General features: G+C 47.1%; 1 protein-coding gene across 1 annotated transcript in view; it reads right to left on the bottom strand.

The window, feature by feature from the left end:
• The window catches only part of ERMARD (ER membrane-associated RNA degradation), a gene marked incomplete at its 5' end in the record, with an annotated part of 44,374 nt that overhangs the window by 3,888 nt on the left and 21,763 nt on the right, over positions 1-18,723 (bottom strand). Inside the window, 7 exons of the mRNA XM_006902407.1 lie at positions 5,790-5,866; positions 7,859-7,942; positions 8,767-8,940; positions 13,192-13,260; positions 14,464-14,493; positions 15,515-15,617; positions 17,685-17,799. Coding sequence (XP_006902469.1) covers positions 5,790-5,866; positions 7,859-7,942; positions 8,767-8,940; positions 13,192-13,260; positions 14,464-14,493; positions 15,515-15,617; positions 17,685-17,799 — 652 coding nt within the window. The remainder of the gene's footprint in view (positions 1-5,789; positions 5,867-7,858; positions 7,943-8,766; positions 8,941-13,191; positions 13,261-14,463; positions 14,494-15,514; positions 15,618-17,684; positions 17,800-18,723) is intronic.

Here is an 18,723-nt window from a genome sequence, read left to right as displayed (position 1 = left end):
GAAGGCTGTATTCTTTGAACTTCTGCAGCAAGTGCTTCAAGTCCTCCTCACTTTCAGCAAGGTGGTGCCATCTGCATAATACAGGTTATGTATAAATCTTTCTTCTATCTTGATGCCACATTCCTCTCTCTTCACGGTCCATCTTCTCAAATAATCTAAGCAGCACAAAGATCAAACAGGTATGGAAAGAGGATATAATTCTAATTTTTTTCATTTGAAACCATGTAGTGTTTCCTTTTCCTCACTTTCAGCTAGCAATGTTGTGTCATCTGCATAATGCAGGTTGTTGATGGGTCTCCCTCCAATTCTGATGCCATTCTCCTCTTCAGAGAATATAACTCTGAGACCATTCCCTTAATTTTAAACCATGCAGTGTTCCCCTGATGTGTTTGCACAACAGCCTCTGGTCCAGGTATAGATTTTGCATGAGCACCGTTAGGTGTTCTGGGGCTCTCATTCTTTTCAAAGACAGCCACAGCTTGTTATGATCCACACAGACAAATGCCTTCAGACAGTCAATAAAGCACAGACAGACACGCTGACATTAGCAAAGATGTCCCTGGTGTCATGGCCTCTTCTTTTTTTTTTTGTTAACAAATGATCCTTTATTGAAATATTTTCATCTGCAGTTCCTTAGCTAGCTGGGCATTCCACAGCACCACTGCTGATGTCTTCTATGATGTCATGAGGGTGACGGCCATCAACATTGCAGCCCACAGACTGGGCAGTTCCCAGATCTCTTTAATAGTTCCAGAGAGTTCTCTGGCTAAAGACCAGTGTCGTATCTGCCGGGCAATGCCAACAATCTCATCAAAAGTGATATTTCCACTGTGCTTAATATTTGTCTGCTTCTTTCTGTCTCTGGGTCGTTCCTTTAGGGCTTTGATGATCAGGGCAGAGGCAGAAGGCACCACTTCAATCTGGGCCTGTCTGTTCTGAATGGTCAGTTTCACTGTAATCCTTAGTCCCTTCCAGTCACCGGTGGCCTTGGCAATGTCATCACCAACCTTTTTTGGAGACAGACCCAGGGGGCCGATCTTGGGGGCCAGAGCAGAAGTGGCACCGACTTCCCCAGCAGTACACCTCAGGTACATGACTTTAATCTTGTTGGGGTCGAACTTGGGCGCCATGGCAGAGGCGGCTGGTGTCGGATGAACCCAGATGCGGGACGACCGAAGAAAGCTGCACCAAGGCCTCCTCCAAGCCGAAAGTCCATGGCCTCTTCTAAATCAACTTCTAGCAGTCTCCTATCTTTGTACTATTTTAGCCATTTTTAATGACCTTCAGCAGTAATGTGCTTGCATGTGATAATAATGATATTGCTAGATAGTTTCCATGTTCAGTTGGTTCACCTTTCTTGGGAATGGGAACAAGAAGACTTGAGGCACTTGTTGCAGAGGATCGAGGCATGCAGCCTTCAATTTGGATTGCATCTCAATGTCAAAAAAACAAAGATTCTTACCACTGGGCCAATAGGCAACATTATGGTGGATGGAGAAGAGATTGAAACTGTCAACAACTTCATCTTACTTGGATCTACAGTTAACACCTTTGGTACCAGCAGTCAGGAAATCAGGAGACATATTGCATTGGGAAAGTCTGCAGTTACAGACATCTTCAAATTAATGAGGAGTAATGATGTCAATTTGAGGACTAAGGTACGTCTGATTCATGCCATGGTCTTTATGATCACTTGCTATGCATTTGAGAGCTGCACGATGAACAGAAATGACAAAAGAAGACCTGATGCCTTCTGAGTTGTGGTTTAGAGAATAATGAACAACTCATGGACCACCAAAAGAATAAATAAATACGTATGTCTTGGAGAGGGTGCAGCCAGAGTGCTCTTTGGAGACAAGGATGTGGCTTCGCCTCACATACTTCAGGGACGATGCTTGGAAGGTTGGAGGTTTGGCAATGGAGAGGAAGATCTTCAACTAGGTGGACTGACATGGTGGCTGCAGCAATGGCCTCTAAGGTGTCAGGAAGTGTGAAGATGACACAGGATAGGATGGGGCTCAGATCTGCTGTCCACAGGGCCACTATGAGTTGTATTCAACAGAACATAAAAACAACAATAGTGTTCCCTTTTTCGGTTTGCACAACAGCCTCTCGGTCTAAGGTATCACTTTGCAGGAGCACAATTAAGTGTTCTGGACTTCCCATTCTTCTCAATGTTAGCCATAATTTGTTAGGATCCACACAGCCAAATGCCTTTTCATAGTCAACAAAGCACAAACAGATATCATTTCAGCCAGGATCCATCCAGCATCAGAAATTACATCCCTGGTGCCACAGTCTCTTCTAAATCCTGACTGAACTTCTGACAGTTCTCTATGTACTGTTATAGCCATTTTTGAATGATCTTCTGCTGTATTTTACTTGTATGTGATAATAATGACATTGACCAATAACTTCTACATTCTGTTGAGTCACCTTTTTGGGGGGAAAGAGAATAGGATTTCTTCCAGTCAGCAGGCCTAGCAGCTATCTTCCAAATTTCTTTTCACAGCCTGGTAAGAGAATCCAGGGCTGTATCTGCTAGCTGAAACATGTCAATTTGTGTTCCATCAACTCCTTCAATCTGAACTTCTTCCATCATTATCACTGGCTGTTGATCATATGGTAATTCTAGAAATATTTCACTGTTGTCCAGTTCTACCTGGTACAGTGATTCTGTGTCTTAGTGCTGGTCTGTTCTTCCTGGTACAGTGATTCTGTATATCAGTGTTGCCCAGTTCTTCTTCCTGGTACAGTAATTGTGCATCTTCCCTCCATCTTCTTTATATGCTTCTTAGATCATTCAAGACTTTTGGAAACAGCACTCAGGAAATAAAAAGACAAATTGTACCGGGAAAGTCTGCTGTCAGAGACCTCTCCAAAGTACTGAAGAGCAATGATGTCAGTCTAGAGACAGGTGCACCTAATCCAGGCCATGGTCTTTGCAATTACTTGCCATGCATCAGAAAGCTGGACAATGACTAGGGATAATAGAAAAGAGAATCCATGCCTTTGAGCTGTGGTGCTGGAAAAGAGTACTGAATATATAATGGACTGCTAAGGAAACAAACAAGTTTGTCCTAGAAAGGGTAAGACCAGGCTGCTCCTTGGAGGCAAGGATTCTGAAGCTTCATCTGACATACTTGGGACATGTTGCAAGGCAGGACCAGTCCTTGGAGAGGGATGTCACACTTGAGAGGGTGGAGGGACAGTGAAAGAGAGGAAGACCTTCGATGAGATGGATTGATTCAGTGACTAGGGTAATAGGGATCGGTCTGCCAGAGACAATAAGATTAGCATAGGACAAAGCATGGTTTAGGGCTATTGCACATACGGTCATTATGAGTCACAGGCAACCTGACAGCATGTAACAACAAAAAACACCTCTTAAAAAAAAAATCTCTAAGCATTGTAACCTAAGGCTTGAATCTGGTTTTCAGTATTTTTTCAAATGCCAAGTATGTTCTTTCTTTTTTACTTCCAAATCCCAACTCTCTGCACATTCCATTGTAATACTTGGGTTTGTCTTCTTGAGTTGCCCTTTGAAATCTTCTGTTCAGCTCTTTCACGTCAACCTCTGTTTTAGCGTCTCGAACTTTTAGTGCAATTTTCATAGTCTCTTCTAAGATCCATTCTGGGTTTTTCTTTCTCCTCTGTCTGTGTAGTAATCTTTTGCACTTTTCATGAATGAGATCCTTGATTTCATCCCACAACTCACCTGGTCTTTTATCACTAATGTTCAATGCATCAAACCTATTATTAAGATGATTTTTAAATAGACTTAAGGTCATATTTTGATTCTTGTAAATTTATTTTCGTTTTCTTCAGCCTCAATTTGAACTTGCAAATGCGTAACTGATAGTCTGTTCTATGTGAGCATCTGAACTGGTTGTGACTGCTGATACTGATCTTCTCCAATGAATTTTTTCCGCAGATGTAGTCACTTTGATTCTTATGCAGTCCATCTGGGGAGGTCCATATGTAAAGTTGACATTTGTGGGTTTTTTTAAAAGATATTTGTGGTGAACATATCATGAACATACAAAATTCAATCATTCTCTTTCTGGCCTCATTTCTGTCACAAAATCTGTGCTTTCCAACTACCATTTCTCATTTTTCCCAACTTCTGATTCCAATCTCCTGTTACTATTAATGCATCTTGATTGTATGTTTGGTCAGTCTTGGCTGCAAATTTGGTAAAAAATCTTCAATCTCCTCAGCCTTGGCTTTAGCTATTAAACCACATATTTGAATAATAGGTAACAGCCCTTTAACAGGTCTTCCTTGTATACATATGATAATATCCTTTCACTCACAACACTGCACTTCAGGATAGAACTTGAAAGTGTCTTTTTAACAATGAATGCATCACCATTCTTCCTCTGGTTTTCATTCTTGGCATAATATATACCATATGCCTGATTCAAAGTGGTCATCTCACTAATGCTCAAATGTTGATATTCATGCAATCCATTTCATTTTCCACAACTTCTTGTTTTCCAGCACTCATACTTCTTACGTGCCATATTCCAACTATCCAAGGACGTTTGTAGCTGCTTCTGTTCATTTTGATTGACTTCCAAACTGGTCTCTACCTCTAATACTGTAACTATCCATGTTCCTCTACTGTTCATACAATTTTCAAAGACCTGTTATGTAAGAAGTAGATGGTCAATCCTGCTTCCACATCTGTCTTAATCCGGGATCTCTATTAAAGCCTGTTCTCTCTGGATGATCCCTCCCTCACGTGACATATCTGTGGCACAGCTTTCAGCAGCACAGCAAACACAAGTTACCTCAGTAAAGCAAAGTGATATGTAAATGCTGTACTGATTAGAACAATGATAAACAAGCAAAAATACAGAAACTTAAGCTTTAAAGTAATCAGCAATATGCAGGTGCAAAATATCCATCGTAGGGCTCAGAGAAAGTGTTTACTGCTAATGCTTCAGAAAGCAAAGCACTGAATCTGCCACTCAGTTTTCCCAAAGGTAGAATTAAGACATCTGTACTGCAATCCCAAAGGCATGCAGTTCAAACCCACTCAGTGCTCTGCCAAATCCCCTCTCACGCAATCTAATGCCTTCAAATACCCATTAGAGGGTCCGCTATGAGTTGGTTCCTACTTGATGGCACACAACAAAAGCAACAACACAATACCTAACGGAAAATGAGAGATCACCACAGAACCCCTGTGTAAAGTGGGAGATAACTCCACAGCTCCCAGGTTGAAAATGTGGTATCACTTTCATGACATCGTAGAAAAAGGCAGTGTGCTGGGAAAGGTAGAGTGTTAGCAAAGAAGACCCTCAACTAGACGCAGTGATACAGTGACCGTAACAATGGACTTGTGTGTGACAGACGGTGAGGACGCAGTAGGACAGGGTAAGGTCTGATCTACTGTTCACAGGTTCACTGAGTTGTGGTTGACTCAATGGCACACACAGCCAACCGTCACAGTTCACAGGTATAAATGAGAAGCCACTACAGCAGCAGTAACAGTGCACGGCACAACGTGCTGAGACCAGGGGATCTGCTGGGAAAGGACGGGGCAGAAGCCGCGTGAGCCACCTGTATTCACACTGGCCACCTCGTCCCCACTGTTCCCTTCATCATCATCACCATCTTGGCCACCAGCCTGCCTCCTCCTGTGCTCCTGTGTCGGAGCTGAACAGCCCGTCTGCACTGGCCCCTGCCTCCAGGCAGGCCGCCTCCAGGTCTGCTGTGGCCAGCTGGCTGGGGAGTTTTGTTGGCACTGCTGTTACTGACCACCAGTCTCAGAGATGTACCTGGCTGTTTCAGGAAGCAGCTCCTCATGTAAAGGAAGAGCCGGCCAAGTGCGGATGCTTTCCTCACAGAGCAGCACCTGAGAGAGAGCCCAGCATTGGTTAAAACTTACCAGTACATTTTTAGAAACAGTACAGATGATTCTAGTCAGCCTTCAGCGGGGAAAACATGTTTAAAACGTTGCAGGTCTTGCAGTATTTTTTTTAATTTAAAATAAAATTTTTCTTTTATTCTGTTTTTCTTACCCAGTTCGTATACATTGTTTTCACACTGGATGGGTCTTACAGTATTTTAAAGTAAGGGTTGTTGTTATGTTGCTGTGTCCCACTGAGTCAGAACCAACTCACAGCTGACCCTCCAACAGGTTTTCAGGATAATCAAACAGAAGGAGACTGCCCATCTTCCTCCCACAGAGGAGCTGATGGATTCAAGCAGTGGGCCTTTAGGTTGGGAGGGCAGTTCCTTACCACTGGGCCACTAGAGCTCTACTTACGGCAAAGGTAGGTAACAGTTACTCAATATATTATACAAGGCCTGGGAAACCAGCTGGGACTCCCAAGTCGTTACTATATCCAGTGGCTCTAAAACATGTCCACAAACTCCTCTGACATACCCGTATGGGGTTCCCTACACAAGTAGACAAGTATCCCTCCTGAGCCCCTAGGGGCCAACAGCCCTCCTTCAAGTCCTCCTCTGAGGCCAGCACCCCTTCCTACTCCCACTAAGTCCCCAGAGAGGTGGGCTGGCATCTTCTTCCTCTAAATGAAAACTTTCCTTTTTGACTGACCTGTTATCAGAAGGACCCTGGACAGTGAGGCTGAATGATCTGTGGCGAGTGAGGTGACGGCATGGTTGCCCCCCCCCCAGTTATCTGCTCTGCTTCAACTGCCAGTCCTAGTGTGGAGGTGTTCCCTGGGTGTCCGCTTACCTCTGACCATGAAATGGACTGGTCAGCAAGCCAGCAGAGCTCTGATGGAGCCACTGAGAGGTCTGGCAGGGATGGCCTAACCAAGCCACCTTCAACCTCTGATCCACAAAATTGTGAGAATAAAATGGTGGTGGTCACCTTTTAGGCATCAGAAACACTAGAACACAGTGACCTTGAGAACAGGATCAAGACCCCATGCCCAGTAGATGAAAGAACAACTGAAATGAGGAAGAAGCTGTAAGCTAATGAAGCCCGGCGGCTAGGGCACTGCTCAATGTGACAGCCTCTCAGCGACACAACCTTCCCAAGAGTCAGCTGAGCCCTGCTCATTCCAAAGCCATGCTTCCCTCAGGTTCCTGGGCAGCCCTCCAGAGTCCATGATTATGCACACCTTTGGAGGACAACCTTGTGCGTCCATTTCCAGGGAGCGACACCCTTCACAACCACAGAGAGGAAAGGTCCTCAGGGAGTCAAATCCTGGAGCCTCCAGCAGGAATGCTAAGCTTGTGGCCTGCTCCTGGTCTTCAATATAAGCCCTGGCTCTGCTCTGAGGACAGCCAGGGCTTGCAGCTGATTGCACATTCATTTGGCGCTGCCAACTCAATGGCTGGAAGCCACCAGCTGCTCCTTGAGAGGAAGATGGGCGGTGTCCATGCGATCTATCTCCGTGCGATCTACAGCCCCTGAAAACCCGCTGGAGGATCAGTTATGAGGTGGTTCCAACTCAACAGCACAACAGCAACAACGTCAGGAGGTCCACTCTACGTCCATTAGATACTGGAACACTCCAGGAAGTAAACATCAGTGCCAAAGCCACTTCAAGGTGTGTTCCAAGACCCCGGAAGGCTGAGCCCTGGCCCATGTCCCACAGCAAGGGCCATGTCCAGCAGTAAGGCAGACATACTGGCCCACACAGCCCAAGACCTGTATGCAGCCCCCTGCTGCCACTCAGCCACCTGAGTGCTCAACGTCATCTCAGACCCCTGCCCAGCCCACACCTGTCACCTGCCACACTCAGACCCTCCCCAGCCCACACCTGTTACCTACCACACACCTGTTACCTACTACACTCTCAGACCCTCCCAAGGCCCCACACCTGTCACCTGCCACAACCTCAGACCCTCCCCAGCCCACACCTGTCACCTGCTTCTTCAGCTGAGCAGCAGGATGGCACCTAGAACTATAGGCTTCTGCAATGTCGATCAAAGCCTTTATTTCTGCCTTATCCTAGTTAAGGAAAGAGAAACAAGAGTTTGGTTACTTCTTCCAGTGAGGTTTCCCTGCTGCCCGACAAGGGCTCTGGTTTCCATGCTATTCCTTCAAACAGTTCTGAAGACCGGACATGAGGGAGCTCTGGCAGGGCCGTGCACCACACCAGCAACACAACTCTGAACAGTGCTGCCTTAAAAAGACAAACAATGGACCACAGGTGTCCTCCACCATGCTGACCTCTCTCACTAACTGTTCTGTTGTGTGAACTTTCAAACCATTTCCACAGCACTAGTTATATATAAATCTGAAGAAAGCTGAAATATAGGTAACAAAAATCCTGATCAAGATTATTTCTTAAAAAAAAAAAAGATTATTTCTTCCAAAATGAAAAATTAAAAGCACACAGATGTAAAACATCCTACACCACCAATTTAAAATTTAAAAGAGATGCAAGAATGTCCATGCATCTTGCCAACGCTGTTTTATTTTCTTATTGGATCTCAACACCCTAGCTGTGCTAAAAACAAAGGCAGTAGTGTTATTAAGAAAAGGGGTAAAGTTTTAGGCTGGATAAAGCACTATGTATTGCTTTGGCACTGTCTGTGAGTAGACTGCACACACGTAGTCTATTCTCAGTGAAGTACTCGAGGTAGGCTGTGACTTAGACAAATCCCAGCAGAAGATGAAGAGTGAATTCTATCTTAAATGCACGGCTGCAGCTGGGTCTTGCTAACCCTGCCTCACACTTCACCTTGACCGCCGGCACCAGAGTGACTCCAAGTTACATCTGACGGGGAATCACAGCAAGCGGATCCAGCTAGCCCGGCCTCACCCTGTACCTTGAGTGATGATGCGACCTCTCCCTCTGTGAACTTGAGTAAGAGCACAATGGAAAAAGCAAGCAGCTGGTGGGCTGCCTGTCCCAGCAGTTCATCTGCATTGACCTCTCCGTGGCTCAAGCGGTCTCTCAGTCGAGGGCCCTCCGGATGGTTCAAGAAGTCCCAGAGGAATTCCTTCAGACAGACAGAGGACATGTCCTGTTAGCAGGGCCACAGGATTCACCGTAAGACTAGTCTCATCGTGGTCTCTGGTTCTGGCTCCACACTACATCCACATCCACATCCACTCTCATGCGGCCTAAGTATTTGCAATGCACATAGGACAACCAGGGACACCACAAGGCAGTGATGGGGAGAAAGCAGGGCCTTGCCTCCCAGAGTGGGCTCTTCAGAGGGTGCAGACAAGCAGACACAAAGCGGAGGGCTGTGAAAACACAGACAGAACCAGGGGAGGGCTGGAAGGAGAGCATGGCCCTGGGGGAGGCTTGTCAGGTCAAGCAGAACAGAGGGACTGAGACATGAGGGGCAGGTGGCAGAGGCTGCTCCTGGAGGACACAGGCCAGTCAGAGCTGCCTGCAGCTGACTTCCTGCCGATTAAGTGGCCCCTCAGCTGGGCAGACGGTGCTCTGAGGACCAGCTAAAGTCAGGACTGTTAAGTGGGACGAGGTCTGTCTTGGCTTCCTCCAAATGTCAACTCACTCTTCAGAGACAAACTTTATATCAAATATTATATGAAAACCCTTGTTCAGGAATTGATGGAATTACAGATTTATAAGTTAGGATTTCTCTTGTGGCAGATCCTAGAAGGTGAGCTGTTTGTTCCGTGCAAGACAGGAGACAGCAAGGGGCCCCCTACTGAGGGAGTATTACTTCCTGAGCTAGAGTTCACCCTGAGGCATCAAGGTTAATAGTTAAGGGTAAACCAAATTCTTACATTTGTGAACCCCTCCTTCCTGAGCCAAGCAGAAGGTTTTCAATAGAAAGAGCTTGGCTTCATTTGCATTGAATTATCTTTGTGATTTACTTCCTGATAATTTTCAATAAAGATCAGAGAAGCTTGGCTTGGGGTCTTCAGTCGAGAACTGCTGGCCCCCTGTTTTATGCTCTCTGCTCTATCTCATTCCTGGCTGTTTGTCTCTTTACTAATAATTATAAAATTATTCCATTCTTTGGGACCCTTGGTCTGCAACAAGAGACCACACTTAACTCAAAACAGCAAGGCCCCCGAAACTCCTTTCCTCATTCCTGCTTTGAACTTGGGGTTTTGTTCTGTCTTTCACCTTCTGCAGCCTCTGAGGCCAGCAGCTCTGCCATGGGCTTGGACACTCCCCGAGGGCAAGAGGGAGCAAGGTCAGACCTAGGGCCAAGGGATGGGGCGTACTTCCAGAAGGAAAAGAACCGAGCCCTTTGAGTGTCTTTTTTTTTAGGAACAAAAGGCTCGATGCCCAGAGAGCCAGAATCAGGTATTAAGGCCACCCCTGCCTCCCAGGACCTGCTCAGCCTGCCTCTGCCCACGTGGCCCCGAACTCTGACACCACCTACACTGTGGTACCAGACGAGGGGAGAGTAGGCACTAACAGTAAGTGCACAACTTTTCCCTAAGGCTCTGAATATTTGCAAAATGGGCACTTGTTGATGTTGTTAGGAGCCACTGAGTCGACTATGGTCCACAGCCACAGCATGGACAGATCTGAACCCCTGTCCTATCCTACGTCCTGCACGTTCCTCACACCCTGACACGACCTGTCCTGTCCTGCACGTTCCTCACACCCTGACACATGACCTGTCCTGTCCTGCTCACACCTTGGCACACAACCTGTCCTGTCCTGCACGTTCCTCACACCCTGACACGACCTGTCCTGTGTGTTCCTCACACCCTGACACGACCTGTTCTGTGTGTTTCTCACTTCCCGACACACGGCCTGTCCTATCCTGTGTGTTCCTTGCACTTCTTGACACAAGACCTGTTCTGTCCTGAGCACACTTCCTGACACTCAGGAGCCCACTGCAGCAGTCACCGTGTCAATCTACCTGGCTGATCATCTTCCTCTCCTTTCCTGACCCTCTGCCTTTCTAAGCATCACGTCCTTCCTCCAAGGAATAGCCCCTCATGGCAACACACGCGTAGGATATGAGGTGAACCTCTGACTTCAAAGAGCACTCTGGCTGCACCCTGTCCAAGAAATATCTGGGGTTTTTTTTGGCATTTCATGGGATGCTCAGCACTATTCTCCAACAACACAGCTCAAAAGCATCAATTCTTCTTCTGTCATCCTTATTCACTGTCCAGCTTTCAGATGGACAGCAAGCAATCAGAAAACCATGGCTTAAATCAGAGGCACTTTAGTCCTCAAACTGACATCAGTGTTCCTCAATAATTTGGACATGTCCCTGACTGCAGACCTTCCCAGTACAATAAGTCTCCTGATTTCCTGACTGCTGGTACCAAGAGTGTTTGTTGATTGTGGATCCAAGTAAGACGAAGCTGTTGATAACTTCCATCTTTTCTCCATCAATCACAATGTTACCTATCAATCCAGTGCTAAGAATTTCGTTGTTGATGTTGAGATGCAATCCATATTGAAGGCTCTATTCTTCAATCTTCTACAACAGGTGCTTCAAGTCCTCCTTACTTTCAGCAAGCATGGTGTGTCATCTGCAGAACCCTAACCCTAACAGGTTATTGATGAATCTCCCTCCAATTTTGATGCCATACTTCTGCATAGAGTCCAGCTTCTTGAGTAACTTGCTCAGCATACAGACTGAATAGGTACTGAGAGAGAGTGTAACCCTGACATAGTCCTCTCTTAATTTTAAACCATGTAATGTTCTCTTGTTCTGTTTGCACAGCAGCCTCTTAGTCTAGGTATGGGCATGAAGAAAATATAAATTGGACACTTGATGTTGCTTGTCTTCAAGCTGAGCATGACTCAAAGCGACCCTATGAACAAAAGGCCTGAAGCCCCTCTACAACTACTGACATTTATCCAAGTTCATAGAGTTTCCAGAGATATGTTATTTAGGAAGTGGATGCCACACCTGCTTCCAAACTTGTCATAGTATGTTACTGCTGTTATGTGCCACTGAGTCGCCTGCAATGTATAGTGACTCTATGTACAGCAGCTCTGAATCCTTCCCTGTCCTGAGCCGGTCTCACTGATTCCCACACACCAACCCCCATCACCCCAGTTACTCTATCAATCTATCTCATCTGGAGTCTTCCTCTCCTCCACTGTCTGTCCACCCTCCCGAACATGATGTCCTTCTCCAAGGACTGAGCGCTCCTGGACACTAGGAAGATATAAATTCAACATAATATCCTAGAAATGACAACCCACTGCTATCAAGTGAATTCTGCTTTGTGGTGATCCTCAATGGGCTTCGGGGTTTCCAAGACCATAAATCTTAATGGAGGAGAGATTAGAACTCGGGCTCCTAAAAGTAAGAAGGAAAAGGCCTCAGTATCACCAAACAATAATTATTAGACGGGGAGTCGTCCTCTGGGCCCAGGGCCCTGCAATGACATGGGAAGGCTAAGATATACAGATGTCTCCCAGGAGGGTCAGATCTACTGGCAGTGCACTAAGTAGAAAACTGTTGTCACGACTGCAGAGTCTTTCCCAGGACCTGGCATCCTGAGCCTGGACTCCAGCTTCTGATAGTGTGAAAGAATGCCATCCAAGCAGATACATGCACACCTATGTTCATTGCAGCTTTGTTCACAATAGCTAGGAGGTGGAAACAACCTAAGTGTCCATCAACAAACGAAGGGACAGGGAAACTGTGGTATATTCACACAATGGAATACTATGCTGCATTCAAAAACAAGGAACTCATGTAATAGTATTCAAAATGGGTGACCCTGGAGGACATAATGCTGAGGACATAATGCTGAGTGAAGTATCTCGGGCACAAAAGGACAAATACTGCATGGTGCCACTGTTGTAAAGCAGGACTGACCTCGGCGTTGGGAGGAGACTGAGAAAAACTGGATAGATTATGTATACTGAATTGAAACAGATGAGGGAGAGAACAGTTTAAAAGTGATATATGATAGCATATTATGATTATCACAGGAATCCAAAATTAAGGTTGCATAGTGGAGTGCATTTGGGGCGGGGGGACAATATACCAACGAAGAAGTTTATCTTTTGCTTTTCAAAGAGAAGAGCAAACTGGGGGGAGGAGGGGTAAAAAAAAGGTACAACAATGAATGAATGAAAATCCCAAATCTCTGTAAATGTTCATTAAAATTAAGAAAATAAAATTTTAAAAAATGTATTTCTATTTGCTAAAAGCCAAACAAATAAATAAATGAAGATAATAAGGGGAAAAAGTAAAATTTCAAGGAAATCCTAAGTATATGACAAATTGTAATGGCATCTACAGAATGAGAGTTGGGCTTGGAGAGACAGATTACTTTACCATGGCAGGTTCCCCAAGGAAGAGTGGAAGCTGGTTCATTTCACCATCTCTCAAGTCTTTTGCCAAAATCTGCAATATCATGAACCAATGAGTCAGGGGATTAGTAACTACATGCACACACTCATGCACTCATACAACTCAGATACTGTACCTTTGGTGTAATATGTTCCAAAGGTACTTGGTTCAAATCCATTAACTGCTAGGAGGGTGAAAAATGGGCAATGTGCAGTGTGATTTATTGCCTCTGAAAACCTACTAGAAGATCAGCTGTGAGTTTGTTCCAACTCAACAGTGAAGGACAACATAGAGATGGACATGAGCCCACACCAGAGTCACTTCACTCGCAGAGGGCTCACCTCATGCATGTGACCTCACTAACTCATCTAACCCCCACCTAACCCCCACAGATGTGATCACCGTAACTCATCCAACCCTCACCAAACCCACACAGAAGTGACCTCACTAATTCATCTAACCCTCACCTAACCCACACAAAAGTCACCTCACTAACTCATCTAACTTCCAACTAACCCACACAGATGGGACCACACTAAATAAATTAATCTAACCCTGGCCTAGCCCACTAGACATGACCACACCAAGTACGTTAATTTAACTCCTGAACCACCATACTGAGATGTGACCACCTTAACTAGGTTAGTCTAAGCACCGCAGCCCCTCACAGACACGACCACACTGGCTCTGGTAATCAGACCCTCACAGCAGAAAGCGTGTGGCAGATAACATGGCGAACAGCCCCCTGGCCGTCCAGCAGGCACGCTAACTTGTCCCGCACTTCACCGCATGGGCACGTTGGCTGCCTGACAGGGACACACCGCACGGGGGCCACAGCTCCTTGGGCTGACCACGTGGCAGCATGCTGGAAGGAGGAAGGACACTCCCCACGACCTCACAGTGAAGACCTGTCTATACACGGGGATGACAGGCCCCTCCCAGAAAGCTCCGCGGTGGCCATGCCACTGTCCACTGCAGATAACATGATCAGTGGGCACCTGGCATCCTGGCAGAGTATGGAATGTGCGCCTCATCTGCCACACCTGAGGGGTGACCACAGCCCAAGATGCAGCCTTCACTCCAGCCCACCTGCTAAGCAGGTCTGTCTCAGCACCCAACTTGCACCTTCTGTAACTTTAGAAATCGTACTGAATCTTAACTCTATGGTGTCTTCTATTTTATACTGCTATCAACATTTTAATGTAAGTATGTTGATCTTTAATTTGTATTTTATTTTATGTTTTAGAAGCTGCTTACCTCATCCAAGGTGGTGTAAAGAGCTGTGGACTTCAGAAAGGACAGAAAAGGATTAAGATTATTATAGCAAAATAAGAAGGCAGCAACACTGTTCAAAACGAAAACAATTCTAGCACACAGTCAAATGTGTGAACCCTTCTAACCACAGACCATCTCCAGTCTATGAAGAAGGCTGCTGACAGCCTCCAACGCCATGTCAAAGGGAACTGAGAGAGGTGCCGGAAGCCAAGGCGGAGGACTGATAAAAGGGGATGGTAAGCGGAGTCTGGGGGTCTGAGACAGCAGCACAGAGAAAAACAGGTCGAGGGTCAGACTCTGCCACCAGGAGCTGACACGTGCACCCCAACACCGTAGGAGCCTAAGATGATCATGTGAAGGCCTCCATGCACTGCTGCACAGCAGGCACTCTGGGCGACTTCTAACTCTTACAACAGCCTTCACAACATCACTGGGACGGACACGCTGCCCCTGTGACAGAGGAGAGAGAGGGATGGACACACTGCACCCGTGACAGAGGAGAGAGAGGGACAGACATGCTGCCCCTGTGACAGAGGGATGGTCACGCTGCCCTGTGACAGAGGAGAGAGAGGGACGGACACACTGCACCTGTGACAGAGGAGACAGAAGGACAGACACGCTTCCCCTGTGACAAAGGAGACACACATCACTCACGCACAGCAAGCATGCAGCCTGTCGCAATATTTTGCCCTAGGATCTTAAGTGAAGACTCTGCATTACCTTTCTTGGTTAAATCTGTGCCTAACAAGGATAGTAAGTGATTTTATGGCAAGAATTACTAGTGTAACCAATGAGCAAGAAAAATTACAGACCAAGCGCAATCACAAATAAGTATAGAAAGCCTATAAAATAGGGATGATACAAAGTGCCAAAGTCGAGCCTTCTAAAGAAAATCTTAGCTATAAAGAAATCATTCTAAGAACAAACAAATATTAAAAATAAAAGTCTATTTTTAAAGAACAAAGCCTCGCGTAGACACAGAAACCCTACTAACAATTTTCTGACAGCCATCCCCAGGGCTGAGCATGCGTACCTCGGCTGTCAGAAGTCTCTCTGGACACCTGTTCACCATGGTGAACACTCTGCGAAGGCCTGCTTCCAACTGTGTTAGTAACAGCACCACGCAGTCAGCAAACCTAGAAATTGGAGGAAAAAGAAGAAGTATGAGTCCCCCACTCAGAAGGCAAGGCTGACATCAGGACAGCAGAACCACTGCAGACCAGCACTGGATGGGGTGCTGGCGAGGAAGATTCCAAGCTCAGAGCCGCCCCACGTGGGACACGGGACCCAAGCACTCCGACACACAGACTTGAGGTGGAGGGTTTTTAGATCACTAGGCCTTTTGTCCAAGTCTTGGTCTGCAAGCTCTACTGAAATCCCTCAGCACCACAGCCACAGGCAGGACTCCATCCACGGTGGGCAGTGGTCACGTGTGAAGGGCACCAAGCAGGAACCGACTTAAGAGTCTCCCCAGGGGAGGGGAGGATTCCGGACTGGAGTCACCACTGGCCCTGACATTGGGAAATGCTTTAGTTCCTGCTAATATGAGAACCAGAACTTGTCAGAGCAGTGGTTTTCAACTATTTAAAACAAATGTGCCCAGAAAATGAAGCCTCAACAGAATGAAAAGTCAGCGCATTAGTCTTACTGATGTCTCTACGAAGTGTGTGGTCTGATCCTGAGGGAACAGAACTGCATAAAGACAAAGCAGTAGTGTCTTTAATGCCCTCACACAGGACTCAACGTCGGTTCACCTCATTCATGGTGGTGGTGGTAGTGATTGTTGTGCCATGGAGTCACCTGTGACTCATAGTGACCCTATGTACAATGGTGCTGGAACCTGCTCTACCCTGTGCCAACCTGACTGTCTCTGACATACCTACACGCACTACCCCAGTCACTGTATCAATCCCTTTCATTGATGGCCTCCCTCTCTTTCTCCGTCCCTTCACTCTGCCAACCATGACGTCCCTCTCCAAGGACTGGTCTCTCCATGCAACATGCCCAAAGTACGTCAGATGAAACCTCAGAATTCTCGCCCACAAGGAGCAGGCTGGCTTCACCCTCTCAAGGGCAAACTGGTTCATTGTCCTGGCCGTCCATGGAATATTCAACACTCTTCTCAAGCACCACAACTCAAAGACATCAATTCTGTATCTATCATTCCCAGTAATTGTCCAGCTCTCTAATGCATAGCAAGCAAATATAAAGACTATGGCCTTGATCAAGTGCCCCTTAGTCTACAGACTGATGTCATTGCTCTTCAGTACTCTAGAGAGATCCCTGACAGCTGACTTTCCCAATGCAATTCACCTCTTGATTTCCTGGCTGCTGGTACCAAGAGTGTTGATTGTGGAGCCAAGCAAACAAACAGCTCAGGAGAGGAAGACCCTTGATGAGGTGGCTTGATTCACTGACTGGGGTAATCGGGATGGGTGTGTCAGAGACAGTAAGATCGGCACAGCATAGAGCAGCGTTTAGGGCTGTTTGTTGTACATAGGGTCACTATGAGTTGCAGGCAACTCAACAGCACACAACAACAAGAAGAGTGGTGAGAAGGCAGCAGATTCTGACCTCGGCCCACTTTATCACTTCACTGCAGGTTAATGTGCCAAATCCAGTCATTCATGGTTGTGGTTGTTGTTATGTGCCGTCGAGTCGCTTGTGACTCATAGCGACCCTATGTACAACAGCCCTAAACCGTGCTTTATCCTGTGCCAATCTCATTGCCTCTGACACACCCATCCCGATTACCCCAGTCACTGAATCGATCCACCTCATAGGGGGCCTTCCCCTTCTGCGCCGTCCCTCCACCCTCCATGGTAAGAAAGCAAAATTAATAAATACATTAAATACACACGTATACATACATATGTACACGTGCATGTATCAATCACTCCCTCCCTCACTGCTTTTCAGTCAGACCAACACACAACTGAACTTCCGGTGGGCTTTCTGAGGCTGGAAATCACATAGGAGGCTGCCTTTCTTAGTCAGAGCTATTGTGGATTCAAACCTGCAGGGGGGTGTGCCCTTGTGCTGGCAGCAGTAATCCCTGCAGACCACAGCCCCAGAGCTCTCAGTGGACACAGGGCAGCACGCAGGGCAGCATGCCGGGCAGCACGCCGGGCAGCAGAGGAGCCGGGGACTCAGGGCTCTGAGGAAAGGCCTCAAGTTGGCAACAAGGGCACTGTGCTGCCTACCTGCGGGACCTGAACTTGACCACGACAGCCTCCCAGTAAGGCATCATGGTTTGTAAAATAAACGTGGATTTCTTCATCACTTCTTCTAGCACCACGAGTGTCTCAGGAGTCAGACCTGCAAAACAGCCAAGTGTCTCTAAGCCGAGCTTGTTGTCGGGAACCGTCAAGTCAGAACCATCGCGTCGGAACTGAGCCAGAGCTGAGCTCCGCTAGGTTTTCAGAGGCAGTTCATTGCACGGGAGGAGAGTGCCCATCCTTCTCCTGCTGACGTGATTGTACTAAGAGCCAAAAGAGGGTGTCGCACCAAGGCGACATCATCCAACGACGACATAAAAGGACGACAAAGCCATCCTGACAGTCCCCAAAGGGTCACGCAGGCAAGACCGCTGGGAAGTGGGGTCTTGCGGTGACTCAACTGGGGCCTTGGATGGCTCAAGTGGAACATGGGGTGACTTGTGTGTGGCCTCAAGGTGACTAGTGGGGGTCTCACAGTGGAGTGGGGTCTCAGGGTGACTGGAGTGGGGCTTCGGGGTGGTGTGCATACTCAGAGCTGTCAGCAGCACGGAGGATGCTGGGAACTAGAGCCGGGTTTGAGGCGAGGAGGAGGGGCTCAGGGCCTCTCACAGGGGCAGAGGCGGGGCTACGTGCATCTGCCAGTGACTGAGGCTGTGAGCCCAAGCAGGAGCTTCCTGCTGTCCTGCCGAACACACGGACCAAGGGAAGGAAGATACTTGGTCAGAAGAACTCAAGGGTTCTTACACCAGAAGCACCAATGGTTGCCTGCAGGAAGGGACAGGAAGTAAAAAGGGGAAGGTCGGTGAGAAAATGACCCTGAGTCACAGCACATGGCCACACGCCGGCACATGAAGCCACGCACTGCTGGGATCAGTACACAGAGTGAACATGGTACACATCTGGGCCTGAAGCCAGGCATGGCTGGGATCAGTGCACAGTGAACACGGCACACGCTGGTGCATGAAGCCACACACTGCTGGGATCATTGCACAGTGAACATGGTACACATCTGGGCATGAAGCCA

Source organism: Elephantulus edwardii, unplaced genomic scaffold (genome assembly GCF_000299155.1).
Source record: "Elephantulus edwardii isolate Elephantulus edwardi_28Jun2011 unplaced genomic scaffold, EleEdw1.0 scaffold00409, whole genome shotgun sequence".
Taxonomy (NCBI): domain Eukaryota; kingdom Metazoa; phylum Chordata; class Mammalia; order Macroscelidea; family Macroscelididae; genus Elephantulus; species Elephantulus edwardii.
Note: the sequence above shows the minus strand (reverse complement) of the source record. Positions and strands in the feature narration are given on the sequence as shown.